Here is a 17,173-nt window from a genome sequence, read left to right as displayed (position 1 = left end):
TTATTTCTTCAAGCCTCCAAGACATCTTTCTGGATGTGTGGCAGAAAGAGAGGCCTCTGGGCCTTGGGCCACCTTCTGGCCGATGCTCGACTTCCTGAGTGGTCCCTCATCCTGGCCGGCTGCTGGGCGGCCGTCTCTGTGTGGTTGTCCAGGGCATTGGTGTTTCCTTGCTGGGGGCTTGGTGTGGCTTCTAGGCCCAAGGCCTCCTCCGCAGCCCAGTGACAACAGGGCAAGAGGCCTCAGGGTCTCCTCTGCAGACTGAGCTTAGGCTGTGGGAACCAGGAGCGTCAGATCAGATCCCCCTCTGCTGCTTCTGCTCTGTTGCTCTGGTTGTGAAGGCCTTCCTGAGGGGGTCTCTCCTGGAAGTGCAGATGCACAGCAGGCACAGGCCTTCCTGGGCTCTTTGTCATTTTCCCTCCAGCCTTCCTCCTGCTCTGCTCCTGTGGGCTGGGTACCGGGATCAGGCAAAACCTTGATCCCAGTTTCTACCTTCCAGATCTCTCCAGGCTCCTTGTACCAGGGCTTCCCCTTTTCCAGGGGGGTAAGGACTCCCCTGGGCACATTTTTTCTACACCATTATCAGCCTCTATGCTTAGACTTCCAGGCTTTGCTTTTCAAGTCAAAGGAAACATATCTAGATGGAGAACCCTTTCTTTTCCTCAGAGCTTGCCCTTTAGACGGTTGCATGACCTAGTCTTATAGTCTAATTTGATGGTAGACTTTTATTTGTGGCGGCACCTGGCCTCCCCCAGGAGCAGCAAATGCAATAGCTTCAATGAACGGAAGGGTCTCAGTGCCACCAGGAACTACCCTTACCGTGAATGAACGTACATTGCTTTCATTTATCACAAATACTCTCCCTGTTCCATCCGCTGCCATTTCCTGTGCACTTACTAAGTGCTGGGTTAATTTCATGACACCCTGAGGATCTGGGCACTATTACTACTCACTTTACAGGTGAGGCAAATGGCTTGCCCAAGTCTGCAGGACGGTGACAAAGATGTCAGCATTTAAACCCACCCCGTGCTTCCCCAGAACTCACAAGCCTCACCCTCGTGTTGCGCTGGCTTCAGGCCTGCTGTGCTGGTGGCAGGTTGGGCAGGCAGCTGGGGAGGTGCAGTGAGGGCGGCTGGCAGCTCTGGCCTCCCCACTGGACAGACAGCTAAGCCACTGGTCTCGCTCTTCCACTTCTAATTCTGTGAGTCTGGTACTCTTTTGCTTCCCTTCTCCACCTCTTTTTTCCCCAGAAACTCTTCATGCCTGTGCTCAAGGGCAGCTAGGAGCCTCCATGGCCCTGCCTGTTCCGCTCAGAGAGCCAGAGAGGCTATAGATACCCTAAACTCTGCCAAATGCAGCTGGGGCAGCTGCTCATAAGGGCAGCTTCATCCAGTGGAACCTTCTGTGATGATGGCCATGTGTTCTGTAGAAAACAGCGCAGGAGGCACTTGTAGCCACCGAGCATTTGCAGTGTGGCTAGTGCAGTAGAGGGACTGAATTTTTAATTTTATTTAATCAGATTAATTTGTATCTCACATTAATGGCTTCTGACTTGATATGGGAGATGGTGCAGGGGTAAAGCCTAGACGGTTGAAGTCTGTGTACCTGGCTCCTGATAGGCTCCGGGCCTGGCTGGCCTCGGGATTTCTCGCCCGGGCTTCAGCCACCACTCCCTGCCTTTATCTACCCGTCTGGAACACTGCAAGAAAGAGTTGCACTTGCTGCTCATGCTTTTACTCACCTGCCGGCCCAGCAAAAACGGGGACCTGTTCTAGGTATTCTGAGTGGCACTGGCTGGAGCCTGGAAGAGCGGGCGCCAGACCTCCAGGCAGAGTCTTTTCCTGGTGAGCTCCAGCATCTCCAACTTTAAAATAGACACGGCCTGTACCCCTCCCACAGGGCAGGCTGTAAAGATGATTGATGGCACCTTACTTCCTACCTGCCTGGCACCCTGGCAGTGGTTCTAGTATGGAGGCTGATTCCTGGTGTGCAGAGTTTGCTGGGCGGGCTGCTCTGGAGACACATGCCTCTTCTTCTCCGCACAGGAAGAAGTGCTCCGGAAGAGTTTCCAGGACCTGGCCACCGAAGTTGCTCCCCTCTATAAGCGGCTGGCCCCCCAGGCCTATCAGAACCAGGTACGGGGCCCTTGGGCTGTTCTCAGCCCACCTGTCCCCCATATCTCTGCCCACATTCCCTGAAGTGGGGAAAGGGAGAGGGGGCTCCTCGCGGGACAAGCCCAGCCAGCGGGAGAGCAGTGCTGTTGGTCTTCGTTAAGAGCCCTTGTTTACACCAAGCTAACTGCATCCCAGACCATCTCTCCCCTACCCCTGGTGTTGTCTTTCTCCCTAATAATCCTTCACCTCCTCTGGTCTGGTTTCTGCACTGGTTCGAGTTTCTCTCACTTGTTACCTCTGCACCCTGCAGACCAGATGAGGGGAGCTTGAGATGACCCAGAAGAGAGTAACTGCTCTGGGGCTTCAGCCACAAAACCTCCCTCCCTCGGCCCAGGGTGGATGGCTGTGGTCCTTAAGCTCCCCCCCTCCACCCCCCTCTAAGAGCTGACCTCCCCTGTGCGGTCGGGGCTACTCACCTTAGGTCACTCGAGCAGCTCTCCTTGGCCATCCACACAGGTGACCAATGAGGAAATAGCGATTGACTGCCGTCTGGGGCTGAAGGAGGGGCGGCCCTTCTCAGGGGTCACGGCCTGCATGGACTTCTGTGCCCACGCCCACAAGGACCAGCATAACCTCTACAACGGGTGCACAGTGGTAAGGAAGCCTGAGATCTGACACAGCCCCGCCTGCAAGACAGCCCTGTTCTATGCAGATAGGTGGGCTCGAGGCAGGGAGGGACCTGGAGGCACTTGTGAGAAGTCAGAGTGCAGAGTGTGCAGAGACAGGGTTGGCTCTGTGTCCATGGCTCAGGTGGAGGCTGCAGAATGCAACCTCTTGGGCCCCCCAGTTATCTAAAATGTGATTCCAGGTCTCTCTGAGCACTTGGATTTAAGTCCAAACAACCTCTTAGTGGTTTGTTTTATTGAAGAATAGTTGGTTGACAGTGTTGTGTTGATTTCTGCTGTGCAGCAAAGTGACTGTTAAACGTAGACTTTGTCACATCTTTTCAATGTGTGGTTCCTCATAGGATGTTGCATATAGTTCCCTGTGCTAGACAGTAGGACCTGGTCAAACAGCCTCTGGATGCATGGGCCCCGGGTCTTGCTCTAGATGCTGGGGAGTAAAACGGATCGAGAGCTGCTGTTGGGTCTGTGATAAGACGCCCTGCAGCACTGCAGGCATAGGGGCAGGTGAAGTAGGGTAAGGGATGAAATGACAGCAGGGGCTGTGGAGAGAGACCTCTTTGAGGAGGGGCACCTGAGTAGGGACGAGGAAGTAAGGAACTGAAGCCGTGGGGTGGCGCGCTCCAGGCGGGAGGGCCAAGCAGGCAGAGGCTCAGGAGTGAGATTAGAGGGGCTGGCAGGGGCGAGGCGGCAAGGCGCATGAGAGAGGCCTCGGGGAAGGTGTGGAGGGCTTTTCGGCTGGGAATGCTAAGATCTGACTTAGAGAGTCAGAAGCAGTCTCTTGGTCCTGCAGGTAGAGGTTACAGTGGGGGGAGGTGGGGAGAGAATCAGAACAGGGAGGCCAGGAAGGAGGCTGGGATGGTTTCCCAGGTGACAGGGCTGGGGCAGGAGTGACTGTGACAGTGGGGAGTAATTGGACAGGCTTTAGTTGATTTTGAAGGTATAGCTTGAGAGTATTTGCTGATGGGCTGGACATAGGATGTCTGAGTTGCTTGAGCGTGTGGGCTGGTTGAGTGTTGGTGTTATGTACTAAGATGGAGAAGACCAGGAAAAGACCAGTTTGGGGGTGAAAATCAAGAATTCTGTTTTGAGGAGTTCCCATGGTGGCTCAGCAGGTTAAGAACCCGACATTGTCTCCACGAGGATGCGGGTTTGATCCCTGGCCTCTCTCAGTGGGTTAAGGATCCAGCGTTGCCATGAGCTATGGTTTAGGTCGCAGACGTGGCTCAGATCTGGCGTTGCTGAGGCTGGGGTGTAGGCCTGCAGCTGCAGCTCCAGTAATGCCACAGGTGTGGCACTAAAAAGCAAAAAAAACCCCAAAAAAACCAAAAAAGAACACATGGTGGACAACTTTCTGTGTCAGTGGCTCTAGATTTACTTATTTGAGCATGTTCTGAGGCTGTGTGTATGGCTGTGCCAGTCAGTGCTTTCAGGCTTCCTCTATAAGCCACAGGGAAGGCAAGCTCAGCATGGGTTTGTGCAGTGGCCCCAGGCAGGGTAAGGACTCTTATAGCCTTGGAGTGCTTGTTTGGCAGCTTACTGGGCAGCAGTAGGGTTGGCCAGGAGGCAGAGAGGGGAGAGGAGGGCCTGGAGCCTGACTGGGGATTTTGTGGAAAGGGATGGGGAAGGCAGGGTCAGTAAGCCGTCTAATAATTTCTGTAGGCTCTGGGCTATCAGAGTGGCCCCTACTTGTCCATACCTGGCCCTGAGGTGATTCAGGGCAGTGAGAATGTTTGCTTATATGTGAGTTTGATGAAGATGGTTGGGGGTGGGGACCCTGGGCTGGTTCACGTGCATATCAGAGTTACACTGGAAGGGGGTCATTTGCTCTCTCTAGAAATTAGCTGGTCCTAGGGCAGGATGGCCCCTCCAGGATCAAGGCCCTCCCCCCAGATGCCAGAAAGTCAGAAATACAGAAACTAAAAATACAGTCAATACAAGACTAAAAAGTAAATGAGAAAAAAAAAAAGTCAAACCTCATTAGTCATCAGAAAAACACGTACCAGCAACATATACATTTTGTGCAGAACAAAGTAGAAAGTTTTACAGAAATGAATGGCAAAAGTGTCAGGAAAAAAGTATAGAGAAATTGAAACTCATTCTGCCAGTGGAACGCTGGTAGCAGTGCCATGGGGCAGGTAGTACATGGCAATTCCGCCCCACAGTGATTACTCTAAGGACTTAAGTGTTTTAGAAAATTCAGTGAAAAGGATAAAGTATTATTTATGATAGAGAAAAATTGAACACAGGTTTAAATAGCACTAAGAGATTAAATAAATTAACACATTGATCCAGTGGAATAATATGGTATATTAGTAAATCATATTGGGGAAGAATATTTAATGTGTAAGAAAATAGAGTATATTAAGAAAAAATGAAGTTATTCTAAAACTGTATGTATAATATATATGATCCTATTTAATTATCAAAAAGTGGGTGTTCCTGTCATGGCTCAGCGGAAACGAATCTGACTGGCATCCATGAGGACACAGGTTCAGTCCCTGGCTTTGCTCAGTGGGGTAAGGATCCGGCGTGGCCGTGAGCTGTGGTGTAGGCCGGCAGCTACAGCTCCCATTCGACCCCTAGCCTGGGAACCTCCGTATGCCATGGGTGTGGCCCTAAAAAGACAAAAAACAAACAAACAAAAAGGGACCAAGTATTTATAGTGGTTGTTTCTGATTGGTGGGATTATGGAGATAATTTTTGTGTCCTATGTGCGGGCCTCAATTTTCTACAGCCAGCACATATAGTTTTCAGTTTTAAGAGCAAAAGCAGGCTGAATGTTGAAGGTGAGGAAGATGATGGTGGAGTTCTGAGGTCTGGGGGATGACATGTAATGACAGTGACAGCAGTGGAGGGCAGAGCATCTCTCCCCTTTCCGGCTCTTTGACCCTGGACTAGTCATCTCATCCCCTCTCAGCCTCATTGGAGTGAATGGATGTGCTTTGAAAGCTGTAGAGCAGACTCTAAATGTTGGTGAGACTGTCACTCTATGAACCAAGACAGGGCGCTTTTTAGACACTCTAGAAAGTGACGGTGGATGGCTGGGGTGTGTGCGGAAGGGGGCGGCCCCTCCCTCTCAGCATCCGGCTCCCCCAACCCCATGTGTCCCCCTTCTCTCTCTGCTTGGGGCAGGTCTGCACCCTGACCAAGGAAGACAATCGCTGCGTGGGCAAGATCCCCGAGGACGAGCAGCTGCACGTGCTCCCCCTGTACAAGATGGCCAACACGGATGAGTTTGGCAGTGAGGAGAACCAGAACGCCAAGGTGGGCAGCGGGGCCATCCAGGTGCTCACCGCCTTCCCCCGTGAGGTCCGGCGCCTGCCTGAGCCTGCCAAGTCCTGCCGCCAGCGGCAGCTGGAAGCCAGGAAGGCAGCAGCCGAGAAGAAGAAGATTCAGAAGGAGAAGCTGAGCACTCCTGAGAAGATCAAGCAGGAGGCCCTGGAGATGGCCGGCATCTCCACTACCCCAGGTGTGTGGGAGGGGTGCCCAGCGGGGGTGGCACAGGCGCTCTTGGGTGGGGGGCCCAGACAGCCCCCTCACTACCCCTCTTCCTGCCCTGAGATAGAAATCCAAACAGAAGAGCACTGGGGTCTATGGCAGCCGTCTGGACCTTGTGTTATCTCAAGTTTGTCAGTCAGTGCCATCGCCCTGACAGCTTCAGGACCCCAGACCTGATAGGTGGCACCTGGGAGCCAAGTGCGTGGGGGCCTTGCTGTCTTCCCAGAGGGCAGCTGGGTGTCCCCGGCTTGCCTGCCCCACTGGCTGAGAGTCTGCAGCGAGGCAGCAGGATTTACCGTGTGGGGCGGCCCATGTCTCTGCAGGGGCTGGCACGAGGGGGCCTCAGTGGGGATGTGTGGAGTTGGCGGGTGGGGCGGGCATGGGGGGATGATGCGGTGGGGGGCTCTCCCGACCACTCCTCCCAGGGCTTCAGTGGGCTGTGCAGGTCCAGCCTCGCTCATCTTGCCTGCCCTGCAGAGGAAACCTTCGGGGAACTTCATCGCAGCCCTCCTGTGGGGCCTTCCCTCTGGTTCCCTGTGCTCCTTCTCCATCTGCCTCCCGTTTGCAGGCCTGTCTCTGAAGGCTGGATTGTCCCAGCAGAACCTGAAGCCCTCCCTCAAGGTGGAGCCGCAGAACCACTTTAGCTCCTTCAAATACAGTGGCAACGCGGTGGTGGAGAGCTACTCGGTGCTGGGCAACTGCCGGCCCTCCGACCCCTACAGCGTGAACAGCGTGTACTCCTACCACTCCTACTATGCACAGCCTGGCCTGGCCTCCGTCAACGGCTTCCACTCCAAGTACGCTCTTCCGTCGTTCAGCTACTACAGCTTTCCATCCAGTAACCCCGTCTTCCCCTCTCAGTTCCTGGGTCCTAGCGCCTGGGGGCACAGTGGCAGCAGCAGCAATTTTGAGAAGAAGCCAGACCTCCACGCTCTGCACAACAGCCTGAGCCCGGCCTACGGTGGTGCTGAGTTTGCCGAGCTGCCCGGCCAGGCTGTTCCTACAGACACCCACCACCCCAGTCCTCACCACCAGCAGCCTGCTTATCCAGGCCCAAAGGAGTATCTGCTTCCCAAGGCCCCCCAGATTCACCCAGTGTCCAGGGACCCCTCTCCCTTTGCACAGAGCTCCAATTGCTACAACAGATCCATCAAGCAAGAGCCAGTGGATCCACTGGTCCATGTCGAATCTGTATCCAGAGAGCCTGGCAAGATAGGCAAAACGCCTCTGCCTGAGGCATCTCAGAACGGGGGACCCAATCACCTATGGGGACAGTACTCAGGAGGCCCAAGCATGTCCCCCAAGAGGACTACCAGTGTGGGTGGCAGCTGGGGTGTGTTCCCTCCTGCAGAGAGCCCGGCCCTTGTCCCTGATAAGCTCAGTTCCTTGGGGGCTGCCTGCCTGACCCCTTCCCGCTTCGCGGATGGCCAACATCAGTGGGGCCTGTTCCCCAGTGAGGGACAGCAGCCAGCCCCCCAGCCTGGAGGACGGCTACGAAGCAAACCATGGAGCCCCTGCAAGTTTGGAAACACCCCCACGGCCTTGTCTGGGCCCAGCCTGACTGAGAAGTCATGGGGGGTGGGGGCGGGCGATCTCACCTCAGCCCTGAAGGGTGGTCCCGGATTCCAAGACAAGCTGTGGAGCCCCCTGAAAGGGGAGGGGGGAAGGATTCCAACCCCAGGGGCGAGCCAGCTGGACAAAGCCTGGCAGTCCTTCGGCATGCCCCTGGGCCCCAGTGACAAGCTGTTTGGGGCCCTGAAGTCTGAGGAGAAGCTGTGGGATCCCTTCAGCCTGGAGGAGGGGACGGCCGAGGAGCCCTCGAGCCAGGGGACGGTGAAGGAGGAGAAGGGCGGTGGCGGTGCTGTCGAGGAGGAGGAAGAGCTGTGGTCCGACAGCGAACACAACTTCCTGGACGAGAACATTGGTGGCGTGGCCGTGGCGCCCGCTCACGGCTCCATCCTCATCGAGTGTGCCCGGCGGGAGCTGCACGCCACCACGCCCCTCAAGAAGCCCAACCGCTGCCACCCCACCCGCATCTCGCTGGTCTTCTACCAGCACAAGAACCTCAACCAGCCCAATCACGGGCTGGCCCTCTGGGAGGCCAAGATGAAGCAGCTGGCGGAGAGGGCGCGGGCGCGGCAGGAGGAGGCCGCCCGGCTGGGCCTGGGCCAGCAGGAGGCCAAGCTCTATGGGAAGAAGCGCAAGTGGGGGGGTGCCATGGTCACCGAGCCCCAGCATAAGGAGAAGAAGGGGCTCGTCCCCACCCGGCAGGCGCTGGCCATGCCCACAGACTCGGCGGTCACCGTGTCGTCCTATGCCTACACGAAGGTCACCGGCCCCTACAGCCGCTGGATCTAGGAGCCAGGGTGCCAGGGAGCCAGCGTACCTCAGCGTCGGGCCCGGCCCGAGCTGCCTCTGTGGTGCTTTTGCCCTCACACCTGGGGGCGGGTTGGGGGTGCAGAAGTCTTTTTATCTATATATACATATATAGATACGCATATATATGTATTTATGGTCCAAACCTCAAAACTGACCCGCCCCTCCTTCCCCCCACTTCCCCAGCACTTTGAAGAAGAAACTACGGCTGTCGGGTGATTTTTTCGTGATCTTAATATTTATATCTCCACGTTGGCTTTTTTCCCCCCTTGTTTGGGGGGCTTTTATTTTCTCTTGTTTTTAAAACTCTATCCTTGTATATCACAATAATGGAAAGAAAGTTTATAGTGTCCTTTCACAAAGGAGTAGTTTTAAATTCCATTTAAAATGTGTATTTATTGGATTTTTTTAAAGTGACAATTGTAATGGTAAAGGATCGGCAGGAAAGGCCAGAAGCACTCATTCCTGCCCAGTTGCGCTGGGCCCGGTGAGCCTGGCCCTCTTGGGAGCTGACGAGGTTCTCTAGCCATCTGCCCCTCATGAGCCAAGTGCAGGTTGTAGCCACCCACTGCATCCCTCCTGATAGACATGCCTTCCCTCCGGCGGGTGGGGGAGCCCTCAGGACAGCTTCTGTCCTCTCCGGTAGGATGGAAGAATCTGTAGAAAAACATCTGGGGACCCTTTTCCAGTCCCCAGCGTTGGAGCCGGGGATGGGGCAGGTGCACCCCAGGCCAGGCACCTGAGATGCGGGCGTAGATTCCGCCCCCCACCCCAACCAGGTTGGAAGTAGACAGCTTCAAGCTTGCTAGTCTCCACACTGAATCCTCTCTGTCCGTTATCTCTCAAGTCACGTGGTATCGTGGTCCCCTCAGCAGCACCTCGGGACGGAGCTGGAATCGAGAGGTTCTCAGGAGCCTTTTCCACCAAGCTGACCAGCCAATGAGTACTGGCTGAAGGAATTTGTCTTACTGGCAGTTTTTTGTTTTTGTTTTCGTTTTTTTAATGCCCCAAAGTCTATGCTGATACCGAAAAGGGCTACTGTATCTTTAAAAACAAGAAGTCGAACCCAAGCTGTGAAAAGCCTGTGGTGCTGTGTGCAGCGCTGCGCTGCGCAGGGCCTGGTGCTGTAGTGTTGTGCTGGGACCTCCTTGATGCGGGCGGCCGCGCCCCACAGGAGCTCCGCACAGCGGTGCAACAGCAGTAACACATCTCCTCTTCCCTGGAGTTAACATTGGACAATGGTGCATGCCTCACCCCTGAGCCCACCCCCTCCGCGCCAGCATTTGGGGAGTGGGCTAACACTTCACAGTTTTAAGATGCAAGAGTCAAGCATTTTCAGCAGGTAGCTATGATTTTGTTCCTCCCTACTTGGTGCCATTTCTCTATTCGGTCATTTTCTCCTTTCCTTCCTCCCCTCTCCACCCCCCCTGAACCGGCCCGTTTCTAAAATTCTGGTGCATTCATTCGTTCAGTTCTTCGGAATGAGAATGTGGTGCTTACTTTTTCCGACGTTGTTGAGAGAGGTTGGGGCCTGCAGGTGGAAGCAACGTGCGTCGACAGCAAGTCAGACTTCTTGGAGTGTTTGTTTTTCCAGTGGTTTTAGCAGAAGTTATAGCACGCTACCCAGGTGGATGAGTGTGTGGTGACCGGGAGGCTTCGTAAGGATGCAGAGGGGCATGTGGCCACACGGGGAATGACAGCCAAGCCCTGATATAAACATCAGATATTTATTGAGCAGTTTTATTCAGAGGTGGGTCTTCATAAAATGAGTTTAACAATCAAATGACGATGCTAAAGGCAAGTTCCTGAGCTTCCAGGTGCCTTGTTTAAGAGCTGAGAACCGACCCGCTGGGTGTTTACTGTAGCTGTTCCAGAAGCACTGGCGCAGAGTCGCTGTGAGATGTCCTGAGCATTTATGTGGTCTGGTTTTAACTGTAAATAGTGAAAAATTTTTAAGCACTTTTGCCTAGATTTAAACAGCAACTTGAAAAATAAAAGTATGTTTTAACATGTAATTGTGGGAGAAATTGTAAATAGTAGCTGACTATTTAACGTGCTTTGTCTATCCTTCACTTTTACCATATTCTGTAAAGTTGCATTTATTTTACAGGACAAAAATGAAATATTATTGCTTTTGAAATAAATACCCAAGAGCTTATCAGGATTTCGAATTATTCAGAACTCAGATTTATAGGAAAACCTCTGACCTTCAGTTTGACAAGCTAAAGGAAGCAGAGTCTTTGATGAGCATGCTGATTTTCTAGTTTTGAGGAAAAGTTGGGTCCTTTAAATGCTATTTTGCTTATCGCATCAGTACTTTTATGCAGGTCTTATTTGACTCCGTGCTTAGGTAGATGCGGGGGTGCCTTGAAAACTTCATTTTAAATTATCTTAAGCAAGAAATACAATATTTTACAAAACGTTTGGCGAATGTGACCGTCTGTGTGACCCGGGAGAGCCCCAGGTTGGCTGTCGGTTTGGAAGGTCCCGAGTGTAACCCAGGTGCTTCTGATACGTGGCATGTATGAATCTCCCTGGTGTGTGTTAAATAGACTCTTCCCCCTCATCACCCTTTGGTAGCAAAGCCATTAGATGAAAGGAGAAACCCATACAAGCTAAAAGCATGTGATGTCTGTCCCCCACCCCGGCCCACACAGCCTGTGGTTCCTAAATTTCTAGATTAGCAAATAGGCTGCTGAGAAGTGAGTCAAGAGGCAGTCTCCATTGGACGTTCCCGTGCCCTTCCGAACGGTGTTGCAGAAATTGGGTGGTGCTGTTGCCATGCTCAAGCCCATGCTGATTTGTACACACTACATGTATAACCTACCTCAAATCTCAGTCATTAAATTAGCATGCTTTAGACGTATGTTTAAAAAATAACTATGCACAGCTCTTTATCCCCCGCCCCTTGCTGCTGAAGGTTTCTTAAAGAGAAAAATCAAATTTTTATTTTTTACTGGCACTATCATTTTTTAAGTCCTAAAGATGATTAACAGACATTTTTATCATGAGAAGAAAAATAAAGCCATTGCAACTAAAGAACCTAACGAACGGCATGACCAAGTTGTAAGAATGATAGTAGAGCAGCGGAAGTGATGGAGTCTTAGCGTCATCTCCCCAGCGCGCCCTGTCCACGGCCGCCATTCACATGCAGCGCAGACATTTGGTTCTTCTTTCGTTTTGTTCTGTCGTCCCTGCCTTTTGCGTGCAAGGAAAGTACTTGCGAAGTTTTGTGCTGAGAGGTTTTTCAAATCAAAATCGCTTTTCGGCAGGTTCTCGCCTAATAACTGGTGCTAGCTCAAGAAACCGTTATCTAACCATCAGAAATCTTGACCAAGGTGTGTTTCATGGATTTTGAGGTGTTTTTGTTTTTGTCATCGTTTGGTGTGTTTTTTGGCAGGGCCTGGGTTTCCCACACTCCGGCTTCGTGGGGACTGCTTTGCCTTCTCTCTGAGATGACAGGCGTGCAGGGAAAGGTCCTACCCACCCCCTCTTGGTCCTTCCACCAGCCTCTTTTGGAAACAGTAGTTTGCAGAGCAAGGGACTTAGAGAGTGCTAAGGCAGGGAAAGAAGCAGCCAGTCCCGGCTGCTTTGTACCACACAGCAGTGGGTGTGTGAGGACGGTGACAGCGGCGAGCAGACGGTAACCTGATTCCATTGAGAGGTGCCCGCCAGGCTTCAGGAAGTAAAACACCGCCAGATCTCACACCAGGGTAGTGCTGCGCAGAATTGAAACGATAGCCCCAACGTGCCTCAACCAACCTCTCTTTCCTTTTGTTACTGAAGTGTGTTTTATGGACTGGGAAGCATTTTTATGAATTGAAATAGTCTAAATAAAATGGTGCTATGGTGTTTTAATGTGACTGTCCCTGATCCTGTCCTGCTGAGGTGCTATCAAGGTTCTGAAACCACAACCAACCAAAAATAAGGTGGGCTCCAGTCTCTCTTGGCTTCCCCTCCCCCCTCCCCCCTTTTTTGGTGCTGTCTCCTTAGACCTCTGTTTACGTGCTAGAACCTGCTCCGGGCAGTTTTTCTGTTTTGTTTTCTTCTTTTGCTGGCCAGACAGAAAGGCAAGACTTGGAGGCAGCCAGCCCCCTGTTATCGTGGGGGTGGGGTGGGTAGGCCTGCCTGGCCTGCAGGTGGAAGGCGCTGTGGCTTGACATCTGGCCGCTCAGGCCTAATGAGAAAGGAAGCGTGAAGGCCTTTTTGTTTGGTTTGTTTTGTTTTGTTTTTGAGGAAGGGGAGTCAGGTACTCCGAATGTGGCAGGCGTTCTCATAGTCAACACACATTCCTCCCACCCCCCTGTCCAGGGTGCCAAGTAGAAGTCTCTGAAAATCCCAGAGGTGCTCTGCCTGCCGAGGTGGACCAGATGGCCCTCCTTCCTCCCCCAGCACTGGCCAGGACCGTGGTGGGCAGGGGGCTCATTCGTTTGCTCCTCGCAGCCTTTGCCCCAGCATTGCTTCTGCCTCTCGTTGGTAACCCCTCACGTTCAAACTAAAGGAAGGAGCGTTCTTTGCTTGCTCGGTGCCGCTGAGGCTGTTTTTAGTTGGTGCTATTCTAAATTTCTTCTCGGGTCCACAGAAGTTGATGTTGTAAAAACTCAACAGGAAGCTCCATTTTGTGTCATCCACTGTCACAGTAATTTTTTTAAATACCTCAAAAACAGGACATCGTGACAACTTTGGTAAAGTAGATTCCATGACGGTCGGATAGCGACAGGTTATCCTCTTGATGATGTGCTTGACCTTGAAGCATCCAGGGTCATTTTATTTTTTCATTCTTCAGTTAAAATGGCAGAACGCCTAAAGGAAGGACTGTGGTTGACTTTATTTTGTTTCCTTTTTTTTAAGTTTTGCTTTGGAATAAAATGTGAATTTCCTATGCCCATCTCATTGAGCTTTTTTTCAGTCATTGTTGCTGTCATTCGAAATGACGCCTTCAAAACCTAGTTTTATCAGCCAGCTGCATCTGCTGTAGTACATGGCCAACTTCAGCATACCCTGGACCAAAACGAACATCTTTTGAGGTGCGTACCCCCAGCACAGGTTGTACGGTCCCACCCCCACACGTGCGGGGAGAGCTATTTCCACGTGTGAGGCCCCTGTCTTGGCGCCCCCAGCCCTTCCTCCCGCAGAGCCACCCACAAGAGCAAAGCAATAGGCTTCTTCCCTGAGCAGAGACTGCAGCACAGAAATGCAAGGTCTGAAGTTGCTTTTTGCCCAAGAATCAGTGAGAACTGGCCGACTTCCTCGTTTGCTTCTGTTCTGATATCAGGGATGCGTTTCGTAGTGGTACTCTTTGCTCTCTTTTCTCGTTTTGACTACCTGTCATTCAGGGATAACTCATCATTATTCCCATGAGGATTTAAAACTACTATTTGGCTCATCTGAACATCCAAATTGTCTTGGTTCCAGTATGTTGTTTTTTCTTTTGAGGGGAAAAAGGAGGAGAAAAACAGGAGTGAGGTAATTTCTTTTTCACGCATTCTGATTAAAAAAAGAAACAAGGGCAGGTCATATTGTGGCATATTCATGCGTTAGACTTAATCTAGAACCCCTGTAGCTTTTTGATGTGTTTTATTTCTTCTCTCTTTGAATTCCTGTTTGGTTACTTGGCTTCCAATGGAGGTGAACTTAACAACCATACTTGAATATTCCGTCTTGACTTTGTAACTGTGGCTACTTGAAATGAAGTTTATCTGGGGTTGATGGATGAATGGTAGATTTTTGCAATGTCTCAAGGCAATAGGATGTGTATTATTAAACTGTAGATATTCTTAGTACAGTAAATTTATGCTGATAATTTTATTTTGTATAATTTTTACTTTTTTGTTAATATTTTTTCTTCCCACTTTATCGGTTTGCCTCCTGAGCGACCCTCCTTACCCTCCCTTCTCCCCCAGTGTTTCAGCAAATTTAATTTAGGGTGCCTAGAAATTGCAAGTATGTATCCTTTTTGATTTGTATTTTATTATAATTTACACAAACAGCTGGGTTTGTGAACTGTATTACTCCTGGTATCTTTAAAATATTGTGGGTGTTTTAATAAATTTTATATTTATTTTTTGCACTCAAATTCAGTGTGAATTCTTTTTTCCTCTCATTGAGCCAGGCCCAGATTGTGGTGGTTAAGTTTCCCTAGGAGTTCCCATTGTGGCGCAGTGGTTAACGAATCTGACTAGGAACCATGAGGTTGCGGGTTCCATCCCTGGCCTTGCTCAGTGGGTTAAGGATCCGGCGTTGCCGTGAGCTGTGGTGTGGGTCGCAGATGCGGCTCGGATCCTGCGTTGCTGTGTCTCTGGCGTAGGCCGGTGGCGACAGCTCCAATTCGACCCCTAGCCTGGGAACTTCCAAATGCCGTCGAGAGCGGCCCTAGAAAAGACAAAGCAAAAAAAGAAAAAAAAAAAAAAGAATTCGACTGCAGCGGCCTGGGTCATTGCAGCAGCTCAGATTTAATCTCTGGCCTGGGAACTTTCATGTGCCGAGGTTGCAGCCATAAAATTTAAAAAAAAAAAAAAAAAAGTTTCCCTGTGATTCCACCCTCCCCCACTTAGATAGCAGGTGCACGAAATGAAGCCATCATTAATACGGCTAATAGAGCCTGTCCTTGTCCCCTTCCACTTCCTGCATAAAGTAATGTTTGAAGGCTGGCCATTGTTAAAGCTAGCTCTAAGGGAAAGAAATAGGGGTGGTCTTTTACCCATCTGTATTTCTCCTTTCTTTTTTCCCCTTTTATCTTCCTGTCCTCTTTTTTCAATCAGTGTGGAGACTCCCCCCTCCCCCCAGTTAAAATTATTCACCTCTAATGTTATTTGCTAAGGATCTCCGAGTGCCCCTCCAGTGAACTCATGGCCTGAACAATCAGGAGGGAGGACCAAATAGGGGACCCTGGATTCTGCTGTCCTTGGGGAGATGAACTGTCCCATAAGGCCCATGCCTGGAGCTACCTTTTCTCATTCAAGTTGCCAATCCTGTTGGTGGCTGATCTCAAGCAGGAATTGCGGAAGGGACAAGAGAGAAAGGTGAATGGGAGGAGAAGCTGTCCCTCCCGCTTGAAGCATCTGACAAATGGATTCAGCCTCTCCGAGGGACCAATCAAGCCCGCAGTCCATAAAGACCAGCATTCTGTCCAGTTGATGTCAAAACACTCCGTGTTAGGTCACTGGACAGGAAAGCGCCCCTCTGAGGGTATCTGCCTGAAAAAAAACCCATGATCTTAACAAGGGTACCAGATGACATGCCTGGGGCTTTTCATCTCTGTTTTCATTCTTTTTTTTTTTTTTTTTTTTTTTTTTTTTTTTTTTTTTTGTCTTTTGTCTTTTGTCTTTTTAGGGCTGCACCCTACAGCATGTGGAGATTCCCAGGCTAGGGGTTGAATTGGAGCTGTAGCTGCTGGCCTACACCACAGCTCACAACAACACCGGATCCTTAACCCACTGAGTGAGGCCAGGCATCGAACCTGTATTCTCATAGCTGCTGGTCAAATTCATTTCCTCTGAGCCATGATGGGAACTCCTCTGTTTTGTTTCAATTGCAGAGGAACCCTCTGGAAATGTCTGGGCACATGGGGCTACTGGGGACCCTCGTAGGCACTCCTGTGTTTTATGGAAGTGGGGTCACACTGTGTTTGGTAACCTGCTTCTTTCCACTTGACATCTTTGAGTTGAAAGAGCCCTAATGTTGTCTGTTGGCCCTATTCCCAGGGCCTGAGGTAAGGGCTGGGGGATTCCTGCTTCAGCAGGAGCTGATGCACTACTGGGTGACTATAAATATGCTTTCATCTCTTCTTATACACATTCCACACAAGTAGAGAAAAATTAGAAGACAAGAGCTTAAAAAAATTATCACTTTGAAATTCCACTGCAAGAGAACCACATATTGGCCACAAACATTTCCTGTGTATGTAAATATAACCACGTGTGTATATATATTTTTTTAACGGGATAAAACAATAAGACTATGTTGTAACCTTTTTCACTTAACATATTTTCAAATATTAAATACAGACCCAAGGAGTTCCCATTGTGGAACAGCAGAAACGAATCAGACTAGTATCCATGAGGACACAGGTTCAATCCCTGGCCTTGCTCAGTGGGTCAGGGATCCGGTGTTGCCCTGAGCTGTGAGGTAGTTTGCAGATGTGGCTTGGATCCCATGTTGCCATGGCTGTAGTGTAGGCCAGTAGCTGTAGCTCCGATTCAAGCCCTAGCCTGGGGACTTCCATATGCCGATGGTGAGGCCCTAAAAAAAAAAGAAAAACAGAACCATAGTTGACTTTCAAACAACACAGGGGTTAGGGGTGCCAACCCTCTGCACAATCAAAGACCCATTATTTAATCATCCACCTTCTGTGTCTGCAGTTCCTCGGAGTCTTAAGTTTTCATATCCACTGATTTGACCAACTTAGATCCTATAGTACTGCGGTATTTACTATTGCAAAAACAGTTCAAACCCATGTTGTTCAAGAATCAACTGTACGTCTTTTTTAAGAGTTGCCTAGGG

General features: G+C 50.8%; 1 protein-coding gene across 8 annotated transcripts in view; it reads left to right on the top strand.

Moving 5' to 3' along the window:
* Window positions 1–14,747, top strand: part of TET3 (tet methylcytosine dioxygenase 3) — a 103,189-nt gene extending 88,442 nt beyond the window's left edge. For all 8 annotated transcript variants that reach the window (XM_085018898.1, XM_085018893.1, XM_085018895.1 and 5 more), the window contains 4 exons: window positions 2,043–2,132; window positions 2,628–2,765; window positions 5,930–6,266; window positions 6,864–14,747. In XM_085018898.1, coding sequence (XP_084875024.1) covers window positions 2,043–2,132; window positions 2,628–2,765; window positions 5,930–6,266; window positions 6,864–8,653 — 2,355 coding nt within the window. In that variant the 3' untranslated portion in view covers window positions 8,654–14,747. The remainder of the gene's footprint in view (window positions 1–2,042; window positions 2,133–2,627; window positions 2,766–5,929; window positions 6,267–6,863) is intronic.
* Window positions 14,748–17,173: the final 2,426 nt, after the last annotated feature.

This window comes from Sus scrofa, chromosome 3 (assembly GCF_054392235.1).
Source record: "Sus scrofa isolate SSC_HxYL_T2T_F1_AM1 chromosome 3, Sscrofa_HxYL_maternal_Yorkshire_Landrace_v2.0, whole genome shotgun sequence".
Classification (NCBI taxonomy): domain Eukaryota; kingdom Metazoa; phylum Chordata; class Mammalia; order Artiodactyla; family Suidae; genus Sus; species Sus scrofa.
Note: the sequence above shows the minus strand (reverse complement) of the source record. Positions and strands in the feature narration are given on the sequence as shown.